The sequence below is a fragment of the Nomascus leucogenys genome, chromosome 18 (genome assembly GCF_006542625.1).
Source record: "Nomascus leucogenys isolate Asia chromosome 18, Asia_NLE_v1, whole genome shotgun sequence".
NCBI lineage: Eukaryota > Metazoa > Chordata > Mammalia > Primates > Hylobatidae > Nomascus > Nomascus leucogenys.
In genome coordinates, this window is record NC_044398.1 from 24,153,639 (window position 1) to 24,178,372 (window position 24,734).

Sequence of the window (24,734 nt, forward strand, 5' to 3'; positions counted from 1 at the left end):
AAGAGGCTGCGTGTGTGTGTGTGTGTGTGTGTGTGTTGGAGTGGGAGGGTATGAGAGGGGGCAAAGCAGGAGAGAAAAGCTAGGTAAGGGAGAAAGAGGCACTTCACTGGGGACAGAAATAGCAGAAAGGGAAAAAAACAAATGTACTGGGAAAGACAGATTCAGGAAAGGTTACTTCCTAATCAAGTGAATGCTTCCATTTCTGGAGAAAGGGATTGTACTGACCCTAAGGGAAAAAAAAAGTGGAATTCTGCTGCTTATTTATCGAGTGCCTTCTCTGTGCCAGCCAATGGGAATATAGAGGTAGATAAGTCTTGCCTTCAAGGAGCTTGTGGGCAAGGCAAACAGAGAAACATACCAAATTAAACTTTCTCTTTAGGTATGTGAGCGAATCCCAACCATAAGCACCCAGCTCAAAATCCTGTCCACAGTGAAGGCCACCATGCTGGGCCGGACCAACATCAGTGATGAGGAGTCTGAGCAGGTATGTGGCAGCTCTTTTTGGTTTCTGGCTGGCAGCTTCTGTGCCGTTTTGCAGTAATTTAACTCTGCTTTGGGGAAATTTTACCTCTTAATCGAGTATTGAGTATTCAATATGTGGGATGCACTCAGACTCTCTCAGGAGGGGAAAGTCTGTGTTGGATAGATACATCAGAAATTTGGAATTGGGGCCAGGTGCAGTGGCACATGCAGGTAATCCCAGCACTTTGGGAGGCTGAGGCGGGAGGATTGCTTAAGCCCAGAAGGTCAAGGCAGTAAGCTGTGATTGCACCACTGCACTCCAGCCTGGGTGACAGAGTGAGACTCTTGTCTTGAAAAAACAAAACAAAACAAAACAAAACAAAAAGCCAGGAATTGGGAGCCAGGTGTGGTGGTGTGCACCTGTAGTCCCAGCTAACTCAGGAGGCTGAGGCAGTAGGATCACTTGAAACCAGGAGTTCAAGACTAGCTTGGGCAAGATAGCAAGACCCCACCTCAAAATAAATAAATAAATGAATAAATAAAAGGAATCTGGAATTGCTCTTGGGCAACTTTTGTCATTTTACAGATAGGAAACTGAGGTCTAGAGAGGTTAAGTGTCTGAAATAACACTATGGATCAGTGGCAGTTAGGACTCTACTCAGTTCCTTACCCTTGGAATAAGTTTGGCTCTTTTGAGGCCTCCAGTGCCTGTTCATTTCAACTCACTGTATGTTTCTGGCTGGAGAGAATGTCCGCTTTCCAGCTCTCTGTGTGTTAGTGCCTCAGGGAGGATGAACAGTGCAGCCTTTTCAGGGGCATGAGGTAGTTAGGCCTGTGCTGAAACTGAAATGACAGCTCAAAGGAGGTGCTTCTCTTATATTTTCTTTAGGTTTCTCTGATATAGAAATAAGGATGCTGAGAAGGTTCTCTTAACCACTGCTTCCTGCATACACCTTGGCAATCACCCAAGTTTGTCCTCCTTCCCGGAATCTTGGCCCAAGTCTTTCAGGAAACCCTCATTTGAGTACCCCTTACTCTCCTTATTTCCCCTCCGGGAGGCCCTGCTCTGAGCAAGATTCCCAGATGGACTGCCCACACAGGGCTCCTCACACATAGGGTACATAGTTTTGTTGGACTAGCCACACAGGGCTCATCACACATGGGCTAAGGTGAAGCACTGTATTAGGTGTTAAGGGAGTTTAAAAAATTAAGAGACACAATTCCCCCCACCCCCCTTGGGGAACTCAAAAATAGTTTGAAAGAACAACTGTTTCTGATCTCTAGGCCAGGAGATAGGGCACTGGGGCGCTTTAGAGGAAATAAGGCGGCCATTCTTCTAGGTGCCATTATTGTTGCTTCTGCTACCATATTCTAATCCAACAACTCTCACCCTAATCCTCCCTTCTCCCAAACCATGGGAACTGTATCTTCACACCTAACTTCCATATATTCTATGCAGGGTTTGCACCCTTTGCTGTTTCTATGTCATGTGATCTCTTCTGTCCAAAGAAAGATGGAAAAAAATGGGGAAGGAAGGATAAGACTGAGATTCAGGCCTAATCACAGACTTAATCAATTAACCACTAAAAATATGCCTTGAGAATATCTATTATGTTCCATTAAATATTCCAATTTTAAAAAGGGTAGAAATTGATAGTATGGTAGAATGGAAAAAAACACAGGACTGTTTGGGAGGCTGGGGCAGGAGAATCGCTTGAACCTGGGAGGCGGAAGTTGCAGTGAGCTGAGATCACGCCATTGCACTCCAGCCTGGGCAACAAGAGCGAAACTCCGTCTCAAAAAAAAAAAAAAAAAAAAAAAAAAAAACCAAAAAAACAAAAACAAAACCCATAGGACTATAAGTCAGAAATCTTGAGTCCTAATCCTTACTCTATGAATGTCTCTGGGCCTGAGTCCCTTTGCTGACCAAGTGAAAAGAACAACTGATGAGGAATTCCAGCCCACAGTTACACTTATCAGAGCCTGTGAAACTGAGTACAAATTTTATGCAGGTGTGCATTTTTTCTGGGGGAGAATTCACCACCTTCATTAAATCCTCAAATGATGTATGACTCAAAAATAGCTAAGAATTACTGGGCTGATGAATTGCCAAGATCCTTGACTTTCTATGGTAGAGTACCAATGTGATTTCAGTCCTATAAGTCTGTGTGTTTCAAAGATTAATATATTTAGATTTTCATGGGTTTAAAGTGGTTAGTTGCTTGGTTTGTTCATTTGGTTGTTTTTAAAATTCATTAATTAAATATTTATGAAATACCTCCTGTGTGCCAGGCACCATCCTAAATACTGGGGGTACGACAGTGCACAAAATTGACAAAAATCTACTCTGTATAACTTAAATTTTAGTGTGAAGACAGAAAAAAACCTCAAAACTCCCAAACAACCTAGGTAAAATACGTAGTGTATCAGTTCGTGATGATAGGTTCAATGGAAAAAATAAGGCCAAGCGCGGTGGCTCACACCTGTAGTCTTAGCACTTTGGGAGGCTGAGGTGGGCAGATCACTTGAGCCCAGGAGTATGAGTCCAACCTGGGCAACATGGCGGAACCCCGTCTGTACAAAAAATAAAAAAATTACCCAGATGTGGCAGCATGTACCTATTGTCCCATCTGCTCAAAGGCTGAGGCAGGAGGATCCTTGAGCCCAGGAAGCAGAGGCTGCAGTGGCCGAGATCACACCACTGCACTCCAGCCTGGATGAAAGAGAAAGACCCCATCTCAAAAAAAGAATGAGCAGGGAAATCCTCACCAAGGTGACAAGTGAGCAAATCTGAAGGTGAGGGGGATCCCTGGGGAAAGAGCAGTCCAGGTACAGGAAACAGCAAGTCCTGAGGGAGAAGCATGTTTGAAGACCAAGAAAGAGGACATGCTGTAGGCTATCTGAAGCCACAGTACACAATCAGCGATGGCCAGTTTTGGGTTCTTTTTGGTGATCTGGGAAAACCCCTAGTGATGCAAGCAAATATGGGGGATGCCAGGTACCAGTGGGGTTAGCTGCATCCCACTCCTGGCTGAAACCTATTTTAGAGACAGGTCTGCATCAGGGACTCTGGGTAACGGAAGGTACCTCTTTCCTTGCAGGCCACAGAGATGCTGGTTCACAACGCCCAGAACCTCATGCAGTCTGTGAAGGAGACTGTGCGGGAAGCAGAAGCTGCTTCAATCAAAATTCGAACAGATGCTGGATTTACACTGCGCTGGGTTAGAAAGACTCCCTGGTACCAGTAGGCACCTGGCTGAGCCTGGCTGGCACAGAAACCTCTACTAAAAAGAAGGAAAATGATCTGAGTCCCAGGAGCTGCCCAGAGTTGCTGGGAGCTGAAAATCACATCCTGGCCTGACACATCAGAAAGGAATGGGGGCCTCTTCAAATTAGAAAACATTTATACTCTTTTTTCATGGACACTTTGAAATGTGTTTCTGTATAAAGCCTGTATTCTCAAACACAGTTACACTTGTGCACCCTCTATCCCAATAGGCAGACTGGGTTTCTAGCCCATGGACTTCACATAAGCTCAGAATCCAAGTGAACACTAGCCAGACACCGTGCGCTGCCCTTGTTCCCTAGGGGACACTTCCCTCTGTTTCTCTTTCCTTGGCTCCCATTCACTCTTCCAGACTCGCAAGACCCAGGGCCCAGGCAAGTCAGTTACTAAGAAGAAAATTGCTGTGCCTCCAAAAATTGTTTTGAGCTTTCCATGTTGCTGCCAACCATGCCTTCCTTCCCTGGGCTGTGCTACCTGGGTCCTTTTCAGAAGTGAGCTTCGCTGCTACAGGGGAAGGTGGCCTCTGTGGAGCCCCAGCATATCGGGCCTGGATTCATTTCCTGCCCTTCCTCAGTTTAATCCTTCTAGTTTTCCACAATATAAAACTGTATTTCACTGTCAGGAAGAAATCACAGAATCATATGATTCTGCTTTTACCATGCCCCTGAGCAATGTCTGTGTTAGGGAAACTTCCCGTCCCATATCCTGCCTCAGCCCGCCAAGGTAGCCATCCCATGAACACACTGTGTCCTGGTGCTCTCTGCCACTGGAAGGGCAGGGTAGCCAGGGTGTGGCCCTGTCGTCTTCCCAGCAGGACCACTCCCGGCACTCTATGCTTAGTCACTGCCTGCAGAGGTCTGTGCTGAGGCCTTATCATTCATTCTTAGCTCTTAATTGTTCATTTTGAGCTGAAATGCTGCATTTTAATTTTAACCAAAACATGTCTCCTATCCTGGTTTTTGTAGCCTTCCTCCACACCCTTTCTAAACAAGATTTTAAAGCTGTGTAGGTGTTTGTTCATCTGTAACTCTAAAAGATCTGTTTTATCCTTTTAAAATTCAGTCCTAAGAATGAGTGCTTGTCCCCTAAGAGTGTTTAATGGCAAGGCAGCCCTGTCTGAAGGACACTTCCTGCCTAAGGGAGAGTGGTATTTGCAGACTACAATTCTAGTGCTGCTGAAGATGAATCAATGGGAAATACTACTCCTGTAATTCCTACCTCCCTGCAACCAACTACAACCAAGCTCTCTGCATCTATTCCCAAGTATGGGGTTCAAGAGAGTAATGGGTTTCATATTTCTTATCACCACAGTAAGTTCCTACTAGGCAAAATGAGAAGGCAGTGTTTCCTTTTTGGTACTTATTACTGCTAAGTATTTCCCAGCACATGAAACCTTATTTTTTCCCAAAGCCAGAACCAGATGAGTAAAGGAGTAAGAACCCTTGCCTGAACATCCTTCCTTCCCACCCATCGCTGTGTGTTAGTTCCCAACATCGAATGTGTAAAACTTCAGTTGGTCCTGTACACTCAGGCTTTCACTATTTCCTTTAAAATGAGGATGATTATTTTCAAGGCCCTCAGCATATTTGTATAGTTGCTTGCCTGATATAAATGCAATATTAATGCCTTTAAAGTATGAATCTATGCCAAAGATCACTTGTTCTTTTACTAAAGATTACTTAGAGGAAATAAGAAAAATCATGTTTGCACCGGTTCTTCCAGTGATTTGAGACACTGGTTTACACTTTATGCCGGATGTGCTTTTCTCCAATATCAGTGCTCAAGACACAGTGAAGCAAATTAAAAAAAAAAAAAAAATCCCTGAATGATGATTAGAGACATCACTGCTAAAAAACTACATTTATAAGCTAGGATTTGTTATATGCAAATATTTTCTGCCTCTTCTTTTGTTCTGTTTAAAACAATAAAATGCATTTGTATAAAAAAATGCTTTAAATGATGGGTATGTTACTTTAGCAAGAACTTTTACGTCAGATTTCTCCTTTGTTTTGATGAATAGCCAATGAAACTAATCCTCAAGATCTGGAAACTAAAGATTTTTATTTAATCCAAATTTGCACTGAAAGAAGAAATCAATGGTGGTATATTTACTTAACAAGGATGTGTGTAATACAAGACAACCTTGGGGATTACACACTTGAAGGAATGGAAGTGGCAAAGGTTAACAGTAGGCAGAAAGCAGCTGGATGAAACAGTTTGTTTTCATCTTAGAAGATTCTAGCTATCTGTGGAGACCACCACTGTTCCCTGAAAAGCTAAAATTAAGTTTGTAGGAGTACCACAGGTCCTTCCCCCCGCTGCAAGACAGAGACTTGCTCTGTTGCCCAGGCTGCAGTGCAGTGGTGCAATCTCAGCTCACTGCAACCTCCGCCTCCTGGGTTCAAGCAATTCTCCTGCCTCAGCCTCCCATGTAGCTGGGAATACACGCGTGCGCCACCACACCTGGCTAATTTTTGTATTTTTAGTAGAGATGGGGTTTCACCATGTTGGCCAGGCTGGTCTTGAACTCCTGACCTCAAGTGATCCGCCTACCTTGACCTCCCAAAGTGCTGGGATTACAGGTGTGATCCACCACACCCGGCCACACAGGTCCATTTTTCATATTCCAAAGCCCAGTATAGAATAAATAGAGTTTTCAGGGATCCACCAGGGCTATAAGGCAGAGTTAGCTTTTGGGGACACAGTCCTCGTCTTCCTTAAAGAAACACTGACTAAAATAGTAGGAGCAGGTTTTTAGAGCAGAGTTGGGACATCACATTTTGCCTGATTTTCTAGATCTGAAAGGGGTAATATGTCATTAAAGGGTGATGATATTGATATTTAGTGTTGCCAACTGCCATTATCACTGCTTTATCTTGGAAAGTTGCCGACTATAAAGACATATTCCAGCGTGTTTGAGTTAAAGGAAAGTCCAAGGCTACTACTGAATTAGCAGTTTCTAAAACGGTCTTGTTTTTGCCATTTACCACATGTTCACTGGTGCTGCCTTCCTGCTGTAGTATAATCATTTTCTTAAATCAGTTGCCTCTCAGGACAGGATCAGCATTTTCCTAGGGTCCTTCTGTAGCACCACTTAAGGAATGAACCTATCACAGGAACTCCCTTTGAATAAAATGATGGTGACTCCCACACTCAGGAAAGAATGATTTACTTGATTTGCTCTTGATACACTCCCTTATGAATTTAGAACAAGTGATCTAGGATTAGCTGTAACTCTGTGCTTGAAAAATATTTTACTACTACTAAGTATTCAGGAATCTTTGTTATCAGTAGGTGGTGGTAGTGATAGGGAAGGGAGCTTTGATCACTAATCTCTCAGACTGTGGCCAGAATGGTGATGCTTAAGCCAAGTATGAATGGCTACTAACGTACTGAGGTTAGGGAAGGAGTACTGAGAAGTGCTTTGTAGCAATACTCACAGCTTGTGTGATGATGCAGAAGAAAATCTGATCATGTTCACCCTGCTTTGACAATGAGCCTTGCCCATTGGAGAATGTTCAATCAATAGTAGACCTAAAAAAAATCAACTTGTTGCCTTCATCTTTTTATTGATAGCACAGCCAGAGCTACCAAAATGATTTACTGGATTCTAGCAAATTAATAAATACAGTAATTTGATTGTAAAAGGAAACATTCTACTTGGACATTTTAGTAGAAATTGCTAGAGGGAAGGAGCTCCTGGCATACATTCTACTTGGACAGAAGAGAAGATAGTACAGGAGGAGAACTGGACAGTCCAGGTATAAATTGTTGAGATTAGGGATTCAGCAGAAAGCAAAGCAAATGTTCTGATTGTTCTTTTGAGGTATGAACTCTGAAGAGTCAAGACATTAAAAATAAAAATCAATTGAACCGGGCAGCCAAACTTAGGCAAAAGGAATAAATATTTGGCAACATTTTGACTTTAACTGCCAATCTGAGATTAGCTTCTTCAGAAATTTGGAAGCTGCAAAACGTTGCCTTTCTTATTCCATGAAAGGCAGGGCAGGAAAAGGTAAGAAAACTGCTCAGTGGGCTTCTTGTACCGGCACCAACCAGCAGCCCTTGACAGCATGGATGGGATGAGTGTAAGGGCTATCCTTAGCATAAGGGAAAGAGTTATAAGTAGAGAAGACTGAAAGAAGAATGGAGCCACAAAGAGAAGAAAATAGCATAAATAACAAGAAGGAAACATGAAGAACAAGCACTTAATATCTTAACTTTCAGTCTTTCTCCATTTCTTGATGTCTAATGAGGCAAAATAACTGGGCAAGGACCACCAAGATGAAGAAGTTAAATAAAATGACACAATGAAGTTGAGTGCAATAATACAACTGTTGACTGACTTTCCAAAACCATGGTAATCGGTAGAGTATCATCAATGTTACCGAGGATTTTGTTTCTGCCTCATTATAACTCACTTCCATGCATTTTGTCAGTATAGTAGGTATATTTAAGCACTTCAATGACAATTATGACAATAGTTTCTGGAAGAAATCTATGCCTATAGCTTTGGGAAGCACACAATATGAAAAGGGAATTTCCCCTAAAGACAAGGAATGCAGGCAAATTCAACCCCTTAAGAACAATAACAAAAAAGATTTAAAAAGACTGATGACTGTGAGGCAGGCACATTTTCCTCCTTTTGCTGAACTGGGGCATGAGGCATTTAGGTTAACCATGGCTTAACTGGTGTTGGGTAAGCTTTATATTATAAAACATGAAGATGGCAAAGGTTTCACTTAAGTTTTTCTTTTACTACTTTAATTTGCTTAAAAGCACAAATGCTTGTGCTTGCAGTAACTTCCTAAAAGCAGAAGTAATGTTCCCTTTTACTACCTTAATAAAGCATTTGCCCCTTTGATACAAATGATTTCTTTACTGTGCTAACAGCTGAACCAGTGGCACAAAATTGAGATGGTATTTACTGCAGCAAGGTCCCTGTAAATCAAATTCTAAGCTTTACATAAAAATCTTATTTATAAAAAATACAATACCAAGTACAGTGAGAATGGAGCATGGAGCAGCAGTGCTCCCTGCCAGGGCCATGTGGAAGTGGCTTTTGCTACAGTGCTTGCTTAATGGCACAAGTGAAAAGCTGAATAAGGCAAACACTTGAAGAGGCAGTTTTCTGTAAACTTCTCGGGGTGGGGGGAATTTCCTCTCTTGGGACAGATACTGGTTTGGGATGGCTAAGATCAGAAGGTGTGATATTTGGCTGCACCTGACACATCACAGATTTAAGATAGCTTCTGCTGGATGAGACCAGTTAACTCTTTTAGGAAAGAGGTTATCACTGTAGCTTTCTGCCTTTGCTGTTAAAATGTGCAGCTGTCAGATGGTATCCTCCTTTGAAAAAAAATCACCTCCAAAATCTTCCTAAGTGAAAAGATACAAAATAAGCTAAGTCACTAAAAGGTTTCCTTAGCTTAAAGCTCCTTAAGAATCCTACATTGATAACTAAGCAACTTTGTTAGTGGTGTGTAGCTGGACACAAAGCTTTAACTAGAATATGTATTCCCACCCACTTGGTACCTAATAGTAATACATCGTAATGACACTTGTAAAACAAACTGGTCTTGAGGAATTTTGGCCTCTTCTCATGTCCTCACTTGGAACTTTCCAGCTTTCGTGACGTATTTGACTCCTTTAAATGGCTTATATTTCTCCCCATACATGTCCAAACGGTTTACTTTTAAGCCTGTATCAAAAAGAATGAAAAAGAATAAATTATCATCATCCCAACCAATATAATGTTAGCAATGAGCACTATATGGTAAATCTGACATTAACCAGTGTCCCTTCCATCATTTGGAAGAAATGTCTCTTCTATCATTTACAAATTATTGCACTTTGATGGTATGGTTTTGGTTAAGATTCCCACACAGGCAGGGAATGTCTGTGAAGTATAATTCTACTTACTGTAAATATGAATAATTTCCTTTTTGGTGCTTAAATGAGGGCAGAGGTGAGGGGTAGCTGTTTGAAATAAGGTGCTCTCCAAAATCATTTGGTCGGTGCCTGGGAGACTGCCCCACCAAGCACAGTGTAAAAGGCAAATGGGCTACTGCTCTTTCTAGAGAAGGAAACTTTTGTTACTCTTCTAAGTGCCTAATAAATGAGCTTGCAAAACTCAATTACCCTTAACTACAAGTCAACCTTATCCTTACCTGAAATAGCAAGCTGCTGTATCTTAAACTGTATGTTGAGGCTCGGATTCTCTTCTGGTTTTGGGGCTCCAGACTGTAAATTTACCAGTCCTTTAAGACTTGGGAGCTTTTGTGGAGTAATTTTTCCCACATCCCATGTTAGTACCTTAAAAAGACAAAAAATGAAAAACAAATAGAACCATTTATTAAAGACAAACCCTCAAAAACAAAGTTCAAAGATATCATAAACTTCTGTACAAACTGAAGTGCAGTCTCTTGAAAACAAGAGATCTGGCATCTACAGTGAGTTTACCTCTGATTAGTTCTGTCACTCTGCAATGGGGAGTGAGGGCAGAGAATATACATTTGTTGAGCATTTTCTTTTGTATTAGCACCGTGCTTAGCACTATTCATATGTTATCTCATTGAGGGCTGTGAAGTAGCTTTTGTCTTCTATTTACAAAGCAGGAAATTAAAGCTCAGAGGAAATTAAGGCTCAGAGATCAAATGACTTGCTCAAGGTCACATAGCTAGTCAGAGGTAAGGCTGGGATTTGAACCTAAGGCCTTCTGATTTCAAATGTTCTCCATCATAACCATCTTTTCTCTGGGCCTGTTTCTTTCTTTTTTTTTTTTTTGAGACAGAGTTTCGCTCTTGTTGCCTAGGATGGAGTGCAATGGCGCAATCTTGGCTCACCACAACCTCTGCCTCCCAGGTTCAAGCGATGCTCCTGCCTCAGCCTCCCAAGCAGCTGGGATACAGGCATGTGCCACCATGCCCAGCTAATTTTGTAGTTTTAGTAGAGATGGGGTTTCTCCATGTTGGTCAGGCTGGTCTCGAACTCCCGACCTCAGGTGATCTGCCCACCTCGGCCTCCCAAAGTGCTGGGATTACAGGCGTAAGCCACTGCACCCAGCCTCTGTTTATTTTTCTGTAAAATAATCAGATTGACTTAAGAGGGAGTTTTTAAAACTTTTAGCTGTGAAACCCATTGTTCAAATGAAATCTTTGGTGTGAAGGCTCAACAGCAGATGAGAAAGAAAGCAAAGCTGTCACAGTTGAAGCTGTGGGAAAGGACCAGGAATCTGAAGCTCCCTTTCTCAGCCCTGTGTGGTCTCCAGGAGGAGGTTCTTTGAATCCTTACAACTGTATTAAATAATCTTTAACGTTCTATGATGTTATTCAAAAAACATGACTTTTCATTTATCAGGTAGCTCAATGACTCTGCTATTGAAAACAATCATATTTACCAGCTAATCAGGAAGCTGAGAGAAAATCATCTGCTACAGTTTCTCTGAAAACCCTGTTACACAAAAATTTAAGTAGAGTGAGGAAGCAACTTTCCTAGCCCTGTGAAAGAGTATGAAATAATGCTTTTAAATTATAAAGGAAGAAAAAGGTCTTAATGATCAATTTATGTAGAAAACTTAGTAATTCACAGACCATCATAGTATCTTCTTCAATCTACATAATGTTTTCTCTTTTTAAAAAGCTTTTACTTCTTTCTTATTAGATAGCAGAGTCAGGCTCTGGATTAATAATGGATGAGTGAAGGCACACTCTGAAAAAAGACAGAATGACACAATTTTCTGTTCATCTACTCAGTAGCAGCTGCAGGATTCCTTCTGCAGCCAGTGGCAGAAGCACAGCACAGTATGCTCTCTAGGTTTTGATACAAACTTTAGTTTTAAACAAGGTGCCAAACCTTTCCCTCCATCCCTCCCCACAAATCACAAAATAGATTGCAGAAACACTTGCTCACTCTTGATTTGAAGTGGCTGTACCTTGGTGACTGGATCAAATGTATAGCTGCCTTGTGTGGGTGTCAGGTTCATGTTCAGCACAACTTTTGGCATGTGAACTGTCACTGTAATTCCTTCAATAGTTTTCCCCATATTCTGCTTTGGTCCAATTGTTATATCAAATCTGCCACAAGAACTGTTCTCCTTAAAGCTGATACTATGTTTCACATACACTGGTATTGCCACTAGACTAAAAAGAGAAACAGAGAAAGATACAAAAGCACAAATACAATTAATGGTGTGGGGACAGCTCCAGAGGAATCCTGAAAACCTCTGTCCAGAGTATCCTACCCTGCCTTTAACTCCACAATAAGGTACTACAGAGTCAGCTCTCTGTAGCCACAGTTCTGCATCCTTGAATTTGATCAGCTGAGGATTGAAAATATTATTTCAAAAAATTGGCCAGGCATGGTGGCTCATGCCTGTAATCCTGGCACTTTGGGAGGCCGAGACCGGGGGTGGGAGGGGATCACCTGAGGTCAGGAGTTTGAGACCAGCCTGGCCAACATGGTGAAACCTCGTCTCTACAAAAATTAGCTAGGGCTGGGCACGGTGGCTCACACCTGTAATCTCAGTACTTTGGAAGGCCGAGGCGAGGAGTTCAAGACCAGCCTGGCCAACATAGTGAAACCTCGTCTCTACTAAAAATACAAAAATTAGCTGGGTGTGGTGGCTCATGCCTGTAGTCCCAGCTACTTGGAAGCCTGAGGCAGGAGAATTGCTTGAACCTGGGAAGCGGAGATTGCAGTGAGCTGAGATTGCGCCACTGCACTCCAGCCTGGGCAACAGAGCGAGATGCCATCTCAAAAAAAAAAAAAAAAAAAAAGTAAAAAATAACAATGTAACTACAAAAAATAATAAAAATAAAAAGTCAACATGTTATAACAATCATTTACACAGTGTTTACAGTGTACTATCACAAGTAACTTGGAGATGATTTAAAGTATACAGGAGGATATGCATAGGTTGTATGCAAATACTACACCATTTTATATAAGGGACTTGAGCATCTGCTGATTTTTGCAACCAATCCTCCAAGGATACCAAGATGGCAGTACCTCTAGAACTGCAGATTCAGCATCTACACAAGGGCAAGCTGAGTACAGCATAATGTTCTGGTACCACTGTGCTGGGAACTGTATACAAATCAAGACAGAAATCTGAAGTTTAATAACCGTATAAACAATTGGGGCGGCTGGGTGCAGTGGCTCACACCTGTAATCCCAGCACTTTGGGAGGCCAAGGCAGGCAGATCACTGGAGATCAGGAGTTTGAGACCAGCCTGGCCAACATGGTGAAACCCCCTTTCTACTAAAAAAAAATAACAAAAAACAAAAATTAGCTGGGCGCAGTGGCAGGTGCCTGTAATCCCAGCTACTTGGGAGGCTAAGGCAGGAGAATCGCTTGAACCCAGGAGGTAGAGGTTGCAGTGAGCCAAGATCACGCCATTGCACTCCAGCCTGGGTGACAATAGTGAAACTCCGTCTCAAAACAAACAAACAAAACCAAAATAACATAAACAAACAAAAAAAACAATTGGGGCAAATGGCCCTAGTTTAAAATGAATTACGATCCACTGAAAAATAATGTAAAATATGTTTTATATAAATGAAAACAGTTCCTATGTGATAAGAGCCAAGAAACAGGCCAGGCACGGTGGCTCACGCCTGTAATCCCAGCACTTTGGGAGGCTGAGGTGGGCAGATCACCTGAGGTCTGGAGTTCAAGACCAGCCTGACCAACATGGAGAAACCCCGCCTCTACTAAAAACACAAAATTAGCCGGGCGTGGTGATTCATGCATGTAATCCCAGCTACTTGGGAGGCTGAGGCAGGAGAATCACTCGAACCCTGGAGGTGGAGGTTGCGGTAAGCTGAGATTTCACCATTGCACTCCAACCTGAGCAACAAGAGCCAAACTCCGGCTCAAAAAAAAAAGAAAAGAGCCAAGAAATAATTTCTCTGTTTTGAGTCCTGTCATGTTACTCAAATAACTTTTGGTATTTTCAAAACAAACTAGCTATAACTACGATCCCCAATGCTAATTTTTTTTTTTTTTTGAGATGGAGTTTCACCCTGTTGGCCAGGCTGTAGTTAAGTACAGTGGTGTGATCTGTCACTGCAACCTCTGCCTTCCAGGTTCAAGTGATTCTCATGCCTCAGCCTCCCAAGTAGTTGAGATTATAGGCACACGCTACCACGCCTGGCTAATTTTGTGTTTTTAGCAGAGACAGGGTTTCACCATGTTGACCAGACTGGTCTAGAACTCTCGACCCCAAGTGATCTGCCCACATTGGCCTCCCAAAGTGTTGGCATTACAGGAGTGAACCACTGCACCCAGCCCCTCAATGCTAAACAGTTCCTTAAATACTCAATGCAGAAAGATTGACTTGAAGCAGGTAAGTTGGGGAATGTCCTCATAAACTACAGGTAGGTATGTCTCCTTGTTAGCCACAAAGTCTACAGCCTATGGTAAGATTATGGCAATGGTTCATGGTTTTGCCCAGGTTATGCATCGTCCGTTTTGCTCTGCTTGCAAAGTACTCAGCTGTCAGAAGCAGAGCAAAATGGACCATGCATAACCTGAGCAAAGAACCAGTGCCATGATTTGACCATGCATAACCTTGCAAAGGACCGGTACCATAACCTTTTGCCCAGGTTATGTATGGTTTGCTTGCTCTTGGCTATAGGTTTTACTCTAGTCTCACTTAGTACCACTCTACACTCATATACTCAAAGTATACTGATTATTTTAGGTGCGTATTTTCATCAGTTCTCACTGGGTCTCCTGGTGAGCTATGGTTAAAGTGAGTAGTGATGACCTCAAGTACTCAATTGTCAGAAAGAAACAGGGAAAGGTGAGTTCTACTTGATATGTATGATGGCAGATTCTGGCTGATGCATCAACATACTTTTGTGAGCTGACACGGTATGATATGAGTCGGAAATTTCCATCTGGAGGAATAAATGACAAAACTCTTTCAGATTCCCAACGCTTGAACCGGATGCAGGGGTGGAAGCTGACATCATCCAGAAGCCTAGGGTTCTGCCAGGAAAACAGAAGACAGTCGTGTTCATAGAGTATAATGAATATGGGAACTGTACTCAGATACCTTGACAAATCAGTATGTTCCCTGAAGATAAAGCAATCATGGAAGAGTTTATGACCACATCTACACAACCTTACAGTTTCACAATGTTTTAAAGTTTGTAAATATTTTATGTACACTATTTTATTTGAATTTCAATAAATATAAAGGAGAAAAGGCAAGTAGTATTATTCCCCTTTAACAGATTAAAAAACTGAGGTTCAGAGGACTTAAGGTCAGAACAAACTGGTGACAACACCAGAAGTCAGTTCTCTTAATTGTTCCTAGCAGTATATCACGCTGACTCTAAAATGATACAAAAGACCAGTGTCCTTTCATATCAGCAAAGCAAATAATTATTCAGTAAAAATGATACTGGATATTTGCAGAAGCCAGCCAGCCAATTTTAAGCCCCTTCTAGCACACTCAGGCAAAGACCTCCCTTAGCCTTTCCACAAAGACCACGCTCATCATGTAAGCGACTGTCCTAGGAAACTCTGCTAGTAATATTTCTGAGACAATCCTTTGCGATCTAAGATGCAAACTTATCTCAATATTTATCATTTCATTTAGTACTTCACATGTATTAGGCATTCAAGGGGCTATAAAACAGGAGAATAAAACTTACCATGAAAGAAAGGGAGAGATCAGGCATTCCAGATAGTTTAATGCAAGCATCAATGACCCCCTGAATTTCTGCAAAGACTGTAGATCCTGAAGAAAGAAAGAAAAAGGAAGATAACATCAATGGAAAATGAGTCTTAACTAGAGCTATCACTGTATCTTTTTATTTTTATTTATTTATTATTTTTAGAGACAGAGTCTTGCTCTGTTGCCAAGGTTGGAGTGCAGTTGCACAATCATAGCTCACTGCAGCCTCACTCCCAGGCTCAAGTAATCCTCTTGCCCTAGCCTCCCAAACAGCTGGGAATATAGGTACGTGCCATGACACCTAGCCCAACAATCACTACATCTAGAATAATGGAGATACCCTCTGGGTGTCAGATTTACTGAAGCTTTACATCTCTATTAACAGGTCAGGGGACAAGGTCCATACCTAACTCTGGTTGGAATATGATAATTCTTCCTTTTTTTAAAGAGATAAGGTCTGACTAGCTAGTCTCAGATGGTCCCCAGAGTAACTGGGACTACAGGTATGCCACTGTAGAATATAATTTTTTTTTTTTGAGACAGGGTCTTGCTCTGTCACCCAGGCTGGAGTGTAGTGGTGCTATGATAGCCAGCCTCAACCTCCTGGGCTCAAGCAATCCTCCCACCTCAGCCTCCCAAGCAGCTGGTACTACAGGCATGCACCTCCACGCCCGGCTAATTTTTGTATTTTTTTTGTAGAGACAGGGTCTTGTTATATTGCCCAGGCTGGTCTCAAACTTCTGGGCTCAAGCAATCCGCCTACCTCAGCCTCCCAAAGTGCTGGAATTACAGGTGTGAGCTACCATACCCAGCCAGAATATGCTAATTCTAAGGAAAATTAAACTGTCTCCTTTATGGAGCCAACCCTGTAAGATGACTGGATATGAGTTTAAAACATATTTGGCAGGATGCAGTGGCTCATGCCTGTAATCCTAGCACTTAGGGAGGCCAAAGTGGGTGGATTATCTGAGCTCAGGAGTTTGGGACCAGCCTGGGCAACGTGGCAAAACCCCGTTTCGACTAAACATACAAAAAATTAGCCAGGCGTGGTGGTGTGTGCTTGTAGTCCCAGCTACTTGGGAGGCTGAAGCAGGAGAATTGCTTGAACCCAGAAGGCGGACGTTGCAGTGAGCTGAGACCACAACACTGCACTACAGCCTGGGTGACAATGTGGGACTCTGTCTCAAAAACAAAACAAACAAACAAGCCAAAAACACTTTCAATAGAATTTTATTTATTTTTTATTTTTTATTTTTGAGACGGAGTCTTGCTCTGTCACCCAAGCTGGATGGAGTGCAGTGGCGCTATCTGGGCTCACTGCAAGCTCCACCTCCAGGGTTCAAGCCATTCTCCTGCCTCAGCCTCTCGAGTAGCTGGGACTACAGGCATCTGCCACCACGCCTGGCTAATTTTTTGTATTTTTAGTAAAGATGGGGTTTCACCGTGTTAGCCAGGATGGTCTGGATCTCCTGACCTCGTGATCCACCCGCCTCAGCCTCCTAAAGTGCTGGGATTACAGACGTGAGCCACCGTGCCCGGCTTCAACAGAATTTTTAAATGAGGCAAGTGTATTACGAAATGGACTAAGTTAACTTTTAAGAAATAGAATCCATAATAGAAAGATCTCGCTTTTTTTTAGAGACAGGGTCTCCCTCTGCCATCCAGGCTGGAGTACAGTGGTGTGAACATAGTTCGCTATAGCATTGAACTCCTGGGCTGAAGCAATCCTCCTGCCTCAGCCTCCTGAATAGGTGGAATTAAGGAACCCATGCCTAGCTAATCTTTTAAATTTTTTGATAGATATAGGGTCTCGCTATGTTGCCTAGGCTAGTCTTGAACTCCTGGGCTCAAGTGATCTTCCTGCGTAAGCCTCCCAAAGTGCTGGAATTACAGGCGTGATCCACCATGCTCGGCTGCTATTTTTAATAATAAAGTTTTACGATTCTTATAGAGTACTATTGTTTTGTCTGGTTAAAAAGATAATTAGATTGGGTGTGGTGGCTGATGCCTGTAATCCCAGCACTTTGGAAGGCTGAGGTAGGTAAACTGCTTGAGCCCAGGAGTTCAAGACCAGCCTGGGCAACATGGTGAGACCCTGTCTGTACAAAAAAAAATAAATAAAAGTTAGCCAGGCATGGTGGCATGTACCTCCTGATTTGCTGGGACTATAGGCTACTCAGGAGTTTGAGGTAGGAGGATCACATGAGCTGGAGGTCAAGGCTACAGTAAGCAGGGACTGCACCAGTGCACTCCAGCCTGGGCAAAAGAGCAAGACCCTGTACTTAAAAAAAAAAAAGAAAGTGAAAAATAATCAGATAGGGGCTTTTATCAGAAGTACTGCACATAATGTAGTAGCAAAAGCATGGTATATAGTAGATTTTCAATAAATGTTAGAAGGAATAAATAGCAAGAGGTAGAGGTACATAGGGTAATAATTGGCTTAAAGTAAGGCATTATGAGTTCTGATTTACATGTCTGGCAGACCTCAACTAGTGGTTATGAAAATTATATGTAACCTATGGGCAAAATAAACAGATTTATGGGTCAGGTGCAGTGGCTCACGCCTGTAATCCCAGCACTTTCGGAGGCCAAGGCAGGTGGATCACTTGAGGTTAGGAGCTCGAGACCAGCCTGGCCAACACTGTGAAACCCCGTCTCTACTAAAAATACAAAAAATTAGCCAGGGCCGGGAGCAGTGGCTCACGCCTGTAATCCTAGCATTTTGGGAGGCTGAAACAGGCGGATCACCTGAGATCAGGAATTCGAGACCAGCCTGACCAACATGGAGAAATCCCATCTCCACCAAAAACACAAAATTAGCTGGGCGTGCTGGTGCATGCCTGTAATCCCAGGTACTTGGGAGCCTGAGGCAGAAGAACTGCTTGAATCTGGGAGGCGGAGGTTGCGGTGAGCCGAGATTGCACCATTGCACTCCACCCTGGGCAATAAGAGTGAAACTGTGTCTCAAAAAAAAAAAAAAAAAATTTAGCCAGGTGTGGTGGCTCATGCCTGTAATCCCAGCTACTTGGGAAGCTGAGGCAGCAGGATCGCTTGAACTCAGGAGGTGAAGGTTCCAGTGAGCCAAGATCATGTCATTGCACTCCAGCCTGGGCAACAGTGTGAGACCCCGTCTCAAATAAGTAAATAAATAAACTAACAAACAGATTTAAAAATCATCAGATAATGAATGCCTTTCCACTAAAACCATACTGCCAAAGGACTTCAATTTTCTTTTCTTTTCTTTCTTTCTTTCTTTTTTTTTTTTTTTGTTGAGACAGAGCCAGGCTGGAGTGCAATGGCATGATCTTGTCTCACTGCAACCTCCGCCTCCTGGGTTCAAGCAATTCTCCTGCCTCAGCCTCCGAGTAGCTGGGATTACAGGTGCGCGCCACCATGCCCGGCTAACTTTTTGTATCTTTATTAGAGACAGAGTTTCACCATGTTGGCCAGGCTGGTCTTGAACTCTGATCTCATGTTCCGCCTGCCTTGGCCTCCCAAAGTGCTGAGATTACAGGCGTGAGCCACCGCGCCCGGCCAGGACTTCAGTTTTCTATTCATCTGTGTCAGATGAATTGTTTTTCCCCAAATAAGATGACATGCACACAATTACCTGATTTATCTATAATTGCGTCTATTTCTTCAACAACATCAAAATAGGCTTCATTGTTTGTGTACTTTACCCCTGCCCGACGCCATGGTATGTTGGACAGTTGCCCAGTGGGGAGTGTGTCCCCAACATTACTACTGCCTAGAAACCAAAAAAGGAGAAGGCAAAGCTGATGTGTAAAACAGTCATGACAAAATTTATTACTAGGAAAAAAAAAGCTGCTTCATCCATGTTTGGATTTTTCTTAATGAAGTTGTGGATGGTCACTAGAATTGTCAGACATATCCATACCAACATGATCAAATTTCTGGAACAGAAATATAGGCCATGTGGCCCTCTGTCTACCTGCCAAACCAGGTTAAATTTATTTAATTATCTTTTGCTTCCTGTGTGTTAACAGTAACCTAATCTAATTTCAGTGGCTCAACAACAGAATCTCTGCCACTGATGAAAAAAGAGGTTGGTTGTTTCAAAATCTTCTGCCAATAAAATGTCTCCAGTGAGAATAGAGTTATAACTAGGCCCTTCAGTATTCAACTTTATTTTACAAGAGATGCTGCCAAGCAGGCCTCAGTGGAGTAAACGGAATCTGGCCTTTTCCTATTTTAAGGTCAGCATACCCATACGGCTGCAATATAGCTAGTATTCAGTATCCGGCTAATTTCCTGGTAAACTGACACATGCCTAAAAATAAGTCTGGTTGTCCAAAACACATATCTTTGAGCTGTGACTTACTAAATATTTTGGTTAATTTATATTTCCCATTCAAAAGTACTACATACTTAACAACAACAACAAAAAGGTAGAGTTCAGAAAGGTGGTTTAAAGAAAAACACCTGTCTTCTTACTAACAAAATACATGTATAATTAACATTTTTGTTAATATTATGGTATTAACATTTTAATACAATATTAACATTTTGGCATATTTCTTTGAATATTTCCACCACCAGAAGGTTGTATTTTTTTCTATTTTGATAATTTTCGTTTTTAATTGCACTTTAAAATATAGTCGCCATCATACTGTATCTACAATTTTGCAGTCTACTTATGATTGGTGCTCCTACCTGCAACCTATAATCACGTTATCTTCCTGCTCAAAAACCTTCAATGTTTGCTCACTGGCTTTATGATAAAAGCTAAATATTTATCCTAGCTTTGAAGGAGTTTCTCTACTTTTTAATTTGATCTCTAACTTCTCAACTGAAAAACAGTTCTGCTTCTGCTAAAGGGATTAACAAAACTTTAGGTTTTTCTCTTTCATGTGTGTTTTTTTCTCATACAGTTCCACCTATGCAGAATGCTCTTATTCCTCCCTCACTTCCTGAATTCTACTGATTCTCCAAGGTGGCCACCCACCACAGTTCAGGAGGGATTACTTCATTAATGGAACCATTCTCTTGAACTTTATAATACACTGCCTTATGAATCTGTTATGTTTTGCATTATATATTTTAGTAACTTTTCTCTGACTATAAAATACATGCTTATTTTGGAAAATTAGAAAGTATAAAGCAAAAATAAAGATGATCTGTATTTAGCTGGGTATAATCATTGTAAATACTTAGAACTTTTTTGTCTGAGTGAATATTTATATATAAGAATAATTTTTTTCAGTTTTGTGCTGACTTTTCAATTTAACATTACATCATGTGTATTTATTTTCCAATGCTATTACATTATCTGTGAAGTATGGAATTGCTTTTTAAAGTCTTATACAGTTACTTACTTATTTTAATTTTTTTTCCAATGTCCCATTCAGAGTATAAGTTTTAGGAGCACAGACACGCCATCTTATCTTTCTCTGAATTTCTCCTAACATTCATCCTTACACAGAGGATGAATAAAGAGCTGCTGAATGATCTTTTTCTTATAGGCCTCTCTCACCTCATTTTTAGGTCAAGGCACTGGACAAGGATTTACAGTGGTGGACAGTGGAGTTGGAGTGGCATATAACATTTCATAGGAATCTTTCTCTAAAAGACTTTAATGCTTTCGAAAGAATATTGGCATCTGGATGTGCCTAATTTCTAGCTACACTCAAGAATTAAACCCAGCTGGAAGCTTACAACACAAGTACAGGCCCACAATGCATGAGATCTCATAAGTAAATTATTTCCTACTTTTTCTTAATACATCTTCTGCATGCATAAAAACAAAGACTTGGAGGAGATTGTAGTACTGTGTGGTTAAGTATCTTAAATTTTCTATTCTCTAGTAATTGTGGAGTAGCAGCACAGCAGTTATGTAATGCTATTTTAAATATTAAAATGCCAGTCTATAAATGGACTAAATTCTCTTCTAAGTGGGCTCATATACTGGCTTCTTTAGGACTAACTGGAACAATTTATTCAGTCTTAGTATTTAGTGTTAAATAATGGTAATAATATTGTTGTGGTGTTTTAGAAAAAAAAAAAAGGAGTAATAACCAAAAGTTCTTTTCACTTAAGGTCTAGCCTCTTTCCATGAAAATAAATATATAGTACATCCATTTTAACTTTACCAGTAACTTTAATTATGGCCAAATTGTACTACCTTAATAATATGTCAGATCATGAGCAATAATGAGTTGTTTACAAAGTTTTAATTGCTCAGTTACTAGCAAAGTATGTTTTCATCTTACCTGTAATAGAGTTGACAACAGAGCGTAGAATTGTTGGTGGTTTAATCAATTCTTTCAAAATGTTAGATTCGGTAGCCAGTGGAAATCCATTGTCTAACATTTCTTCTAAGAGTTCATATACTATGACCACATTATCCTTAATTGCAGCCTCTGAACACTCACCAAAGTAGTCCTGACAAAATACACACAAAATATCACACAATGGAAGGCACAAGGAAAGGCTTGCTAAATACTTTTTGTTCTGAAGAATAAACTTAGAGTAGCATAATTCATTGCTTAAGATGCTGAACATAATGTAAAACAGAGCAGGGGAAAAAAACCTCTATAGTCCGGGCATGGTGGCCCATGCCTGTAATCCCAGCAATTTGGGAGGCTGAGGCGGGTGGATCACTTGAGGTCAGGAGTTCAAGACTAGCCTGCCCAACGTGGTGAAACCCTGTCTCTACTAAAAATACAAAAATTAGCTGAGTGTGATGGTGCACACCTGTGGTCCCAGCTACTTGAGAGGCTGAGGCGGGAGGATTGCTTGAACCCAGGAGGCGGAGGTTGTGGTAAGCCGAGATCATGCTACTGCACTCCAGCCTAGGCAACAGAGTGAGACTCCGTCTCAAACAAAACAAAACAAAACAAAACAAAACAAAACAAAACAAAACAAAACAAAACAAGCAAACAAAAAAAACCCCTCTATTGTCCTAATATTATTCCTCAATATTTTCTTGATATTTCTAGATTGAATTTAATTCCTATTACATATTATACCAGAAAGTATTGAAACATTAAATTGGAATTTGAGCTATAAACTTCATTCACCCTGATTAACTATCCCAAAATACATATAGATAAGCTTAAATTATTTGGTATATTCAGCAAGACAACAGAAAATAATAAAATGTAAATATAGAAGAGTTTATAACCAATGCAAATCTTGAGACCATTAAGAGAACTGTATATGGAGGGCATTATTGTTTCCCGATGATATACAGTCATCCCTTGGTATTTGTGGGAATTAGTTCCAGGATCCCCTGTGGATACCAAAATTCACACTTCTCAAGTCCCTGACATAAAATGGCATAGTATTTGCACATAACTTATACACATCCTCCTATATACTTTAAATCACCTCTAGATTACTTGTAATATCTAACACAGTGTAAATGCTATGTAACTATTTGTTATACTGTATTGTTTAAGTAATAATGAGAAGAAGAAGTTTGTACATGTTCAGTTCGATTTTTTTGTTCAAATATTTGCCATGTAAGGTTGGGTGAATTCATGGATGCAGAACCCATGTATATGGAGAGCCAACTGTAATCTGTAATACATATAAAAAACAGTGAATAGAGCAGCCATGTGTGTAACTGTATACCACATAGAAAAGGGTTTATGAATTTATGCTTAAACAGAGAGAGACAGACAGTAAACATCAAAACCTGGGTAATTAAATAATATAATCACGTCTCACCTTCAGCTAACTTGGGTCATTTAAGTTAGAAAGGTATGACAGATAACCAACCTGAAAAGTGTCAGCAACTCGATGTAGGAACTCAATTACAAAGAGAGGTGGCACTTCAGTCTGTATGACAGATACAAAGAAGAGCTTATCCCGGTAGATACTAATGAGGTAGTGGTGAGGTGTTGAAATGACAGGTGGTACATTTTCAACATCAGCAGCTTTTTCTTGAGCTTCAAAGAAATAATCACAGACAGACTGGCTCACAACGCTCTTCCAGTGCTTCTCTAGAAATATGTCACCGGAACAGTTTATGAGAAATAGACTGTGGATCATTTTCTGTTGGGGCAAAGAAAGGTTTAAATTTATTATACGTTAAATATCATTTAACATATACAAAAAGATTACACACCTTGACCAAGTGGGATTTATTCTAAGAATGCAAGGCTGGTTCAACATACAAAAATCAATCAACATGATATACAACAAGAACTAAAACAATCATTTCAAAAGGTGCAGAAATTGCATTTGACAAAATCCAACAGCCTTTTACGGAAAAAAAAAAAAAAAAACAAAGAAAGCCACTTAAGAACAAAAACAAACTTCCTTAGCCAGGCTCAGTGGCACATGCCTGTAATGTCAGCACTTTGGGAGGCTGAGGTGGGCGGATTGCTTGAGCTCAGGAGTTTGAGACCAGCCTGGGCAACAGGGCAAAACACCATCTTTACAAAAAATACAAAAATTAGCCAAGCATGGTGGCGCTTGCCTGTAGTCCTAGGTAGGGAGGATGAAGCAGGAGAATTGCTTGAGCCCAGGAGGAAGATCGAGGCTGTAGAGAGCTAAGATTGCGCCACTGCACTCTAGCCTGGGTGACCAAGTGAGACCCTAACTAAAAAAAAAAAAAGTTCTTAACCTGATGAAAACTCCACAGCTAATATTAAATTTAATGGTGAAAGACTGAACACTTTCTCCTTAATAACAAAACCTAACAAGGATGTCCTGTCCCATCATTTCTATTCAACATGGTACTAGAGGTTTGAACCAAGGCAATTAAGTAAGAAAATAAAACAAAATGCTTCCAAATTGGAAAGGAAGAAGTAAAACTGTACCTGTAGAAGATACAATCTTGTATATAGAAAATCCTAAGGAATCCACACACACACACACACAAAAACCTATTAGAGCTAATAAATTTAGTTCAGCAAGCTTGCAGGATACAAGTCAATATACAAATCAATTATATTTCTATCCACTATAGCTATAAAATACTAAAAATGGGCTGGGCATTGTAGCTCATGCTTATAAACCCAGCACTGTGGGAGGCTGAGGAAGGAGGATTGCTTGAGCTCAGGAGTTTAAGACCAGCCTACGCAACATAGTGAGACCTCATCTCTATTAAAAAAACAAAAAAACAAACAAAACCCAAAAAAAACCCTGAAAATGAAATAAAGAAAACAATTTCAGGCTGGGCACAGTGGCTCATGCCTATAATCCCAACACTTTGGGAGGCCGAGGCACGTGGATCAACTGAGGTCGGGAGTTCAAGACCAGCCTGGCCAACGTGTAGAAACTCCGTCTCTACTAAAAAAAAAAAAAAAAAAAGGCCAGGTGCGGTG

At 41.1% G+C, this 24,734-nt stretch overlaps 2 protein-coding genes across 4 annotated transcripts in view; one reads left to right on the forward strand and one right to left on the reverse strand.

Annotated features, from left to right (window-relative positions):
- The window catches only part of VCL (vinculin), a 128,095-nt gene extending 122,399 nt beyond the window's left edge, over positions 1-5,696 (forward strand). For both annotated transcript variants that reach the window (XM_030799034.1, XM_030799033.1), the window contains 2 exons: positions 380-484; positions 3,564-5,696. In XM_030799034.1, the coding sequence (XP_030654894.1) occupies positions 380-484; positions 3,564-3,710 (252 nt within the window). In that variant the 3' untranslated portion in view covers positions 3,711-5,696. The remainder of the gene's footprint in view (positions 1-379; positions 485-3,563) is intronic.
- Positions 5,697-7,297: 1,601 nt separating this feature from the next.
- AP3M1 (adaptor related protein complex 3 subunit mu 1) overlaps positions 7,298-24,734 on the reverse strand; it is a 28,720-nt gene continuing 11,283 nt past the window's right edge. The window contains exons 2-9 of one of the 2 annotated variants that reach the window (XR_004026812.1): positions 23,182-23,457; positions 21,669-21,840; positions 19,049-19,186; positions 15,416-15,501; positions 14,611-14,744; positions 11,660-11,889; positions 9,919-10,063; positions 7,298-9,449 (exon numbers count right to left, since the gene is read on the reverse strand). Coding sequence is in view for 1 of the 2 variants with exons in the window: in XM_003271267.4 (XP_003271315.1) it covers positions 9,349-9,449; positions 9,919-10,063; positions 11,682-11,889; positions 14,611-14,744; positions 15,416-15,501; positions 19,049-19,186; positions 21,669-21,840; positions 23,182-23,454 (1,257 nt within the window). In the remaining variant the exon portion in view is untranslated. The remainder of the gene's footprint in view (positions 9,450-9,918; positions 10,064-11,659; positions 11,890-14,610; positions 14,745-15,415; positions 15,502-19,048; positions 19,187-21,668; positions 21,841-23,181; positions 23,458-24,734) is intronic. The other variant, XM_003271267.4, reaches the window with a different exon arrangement.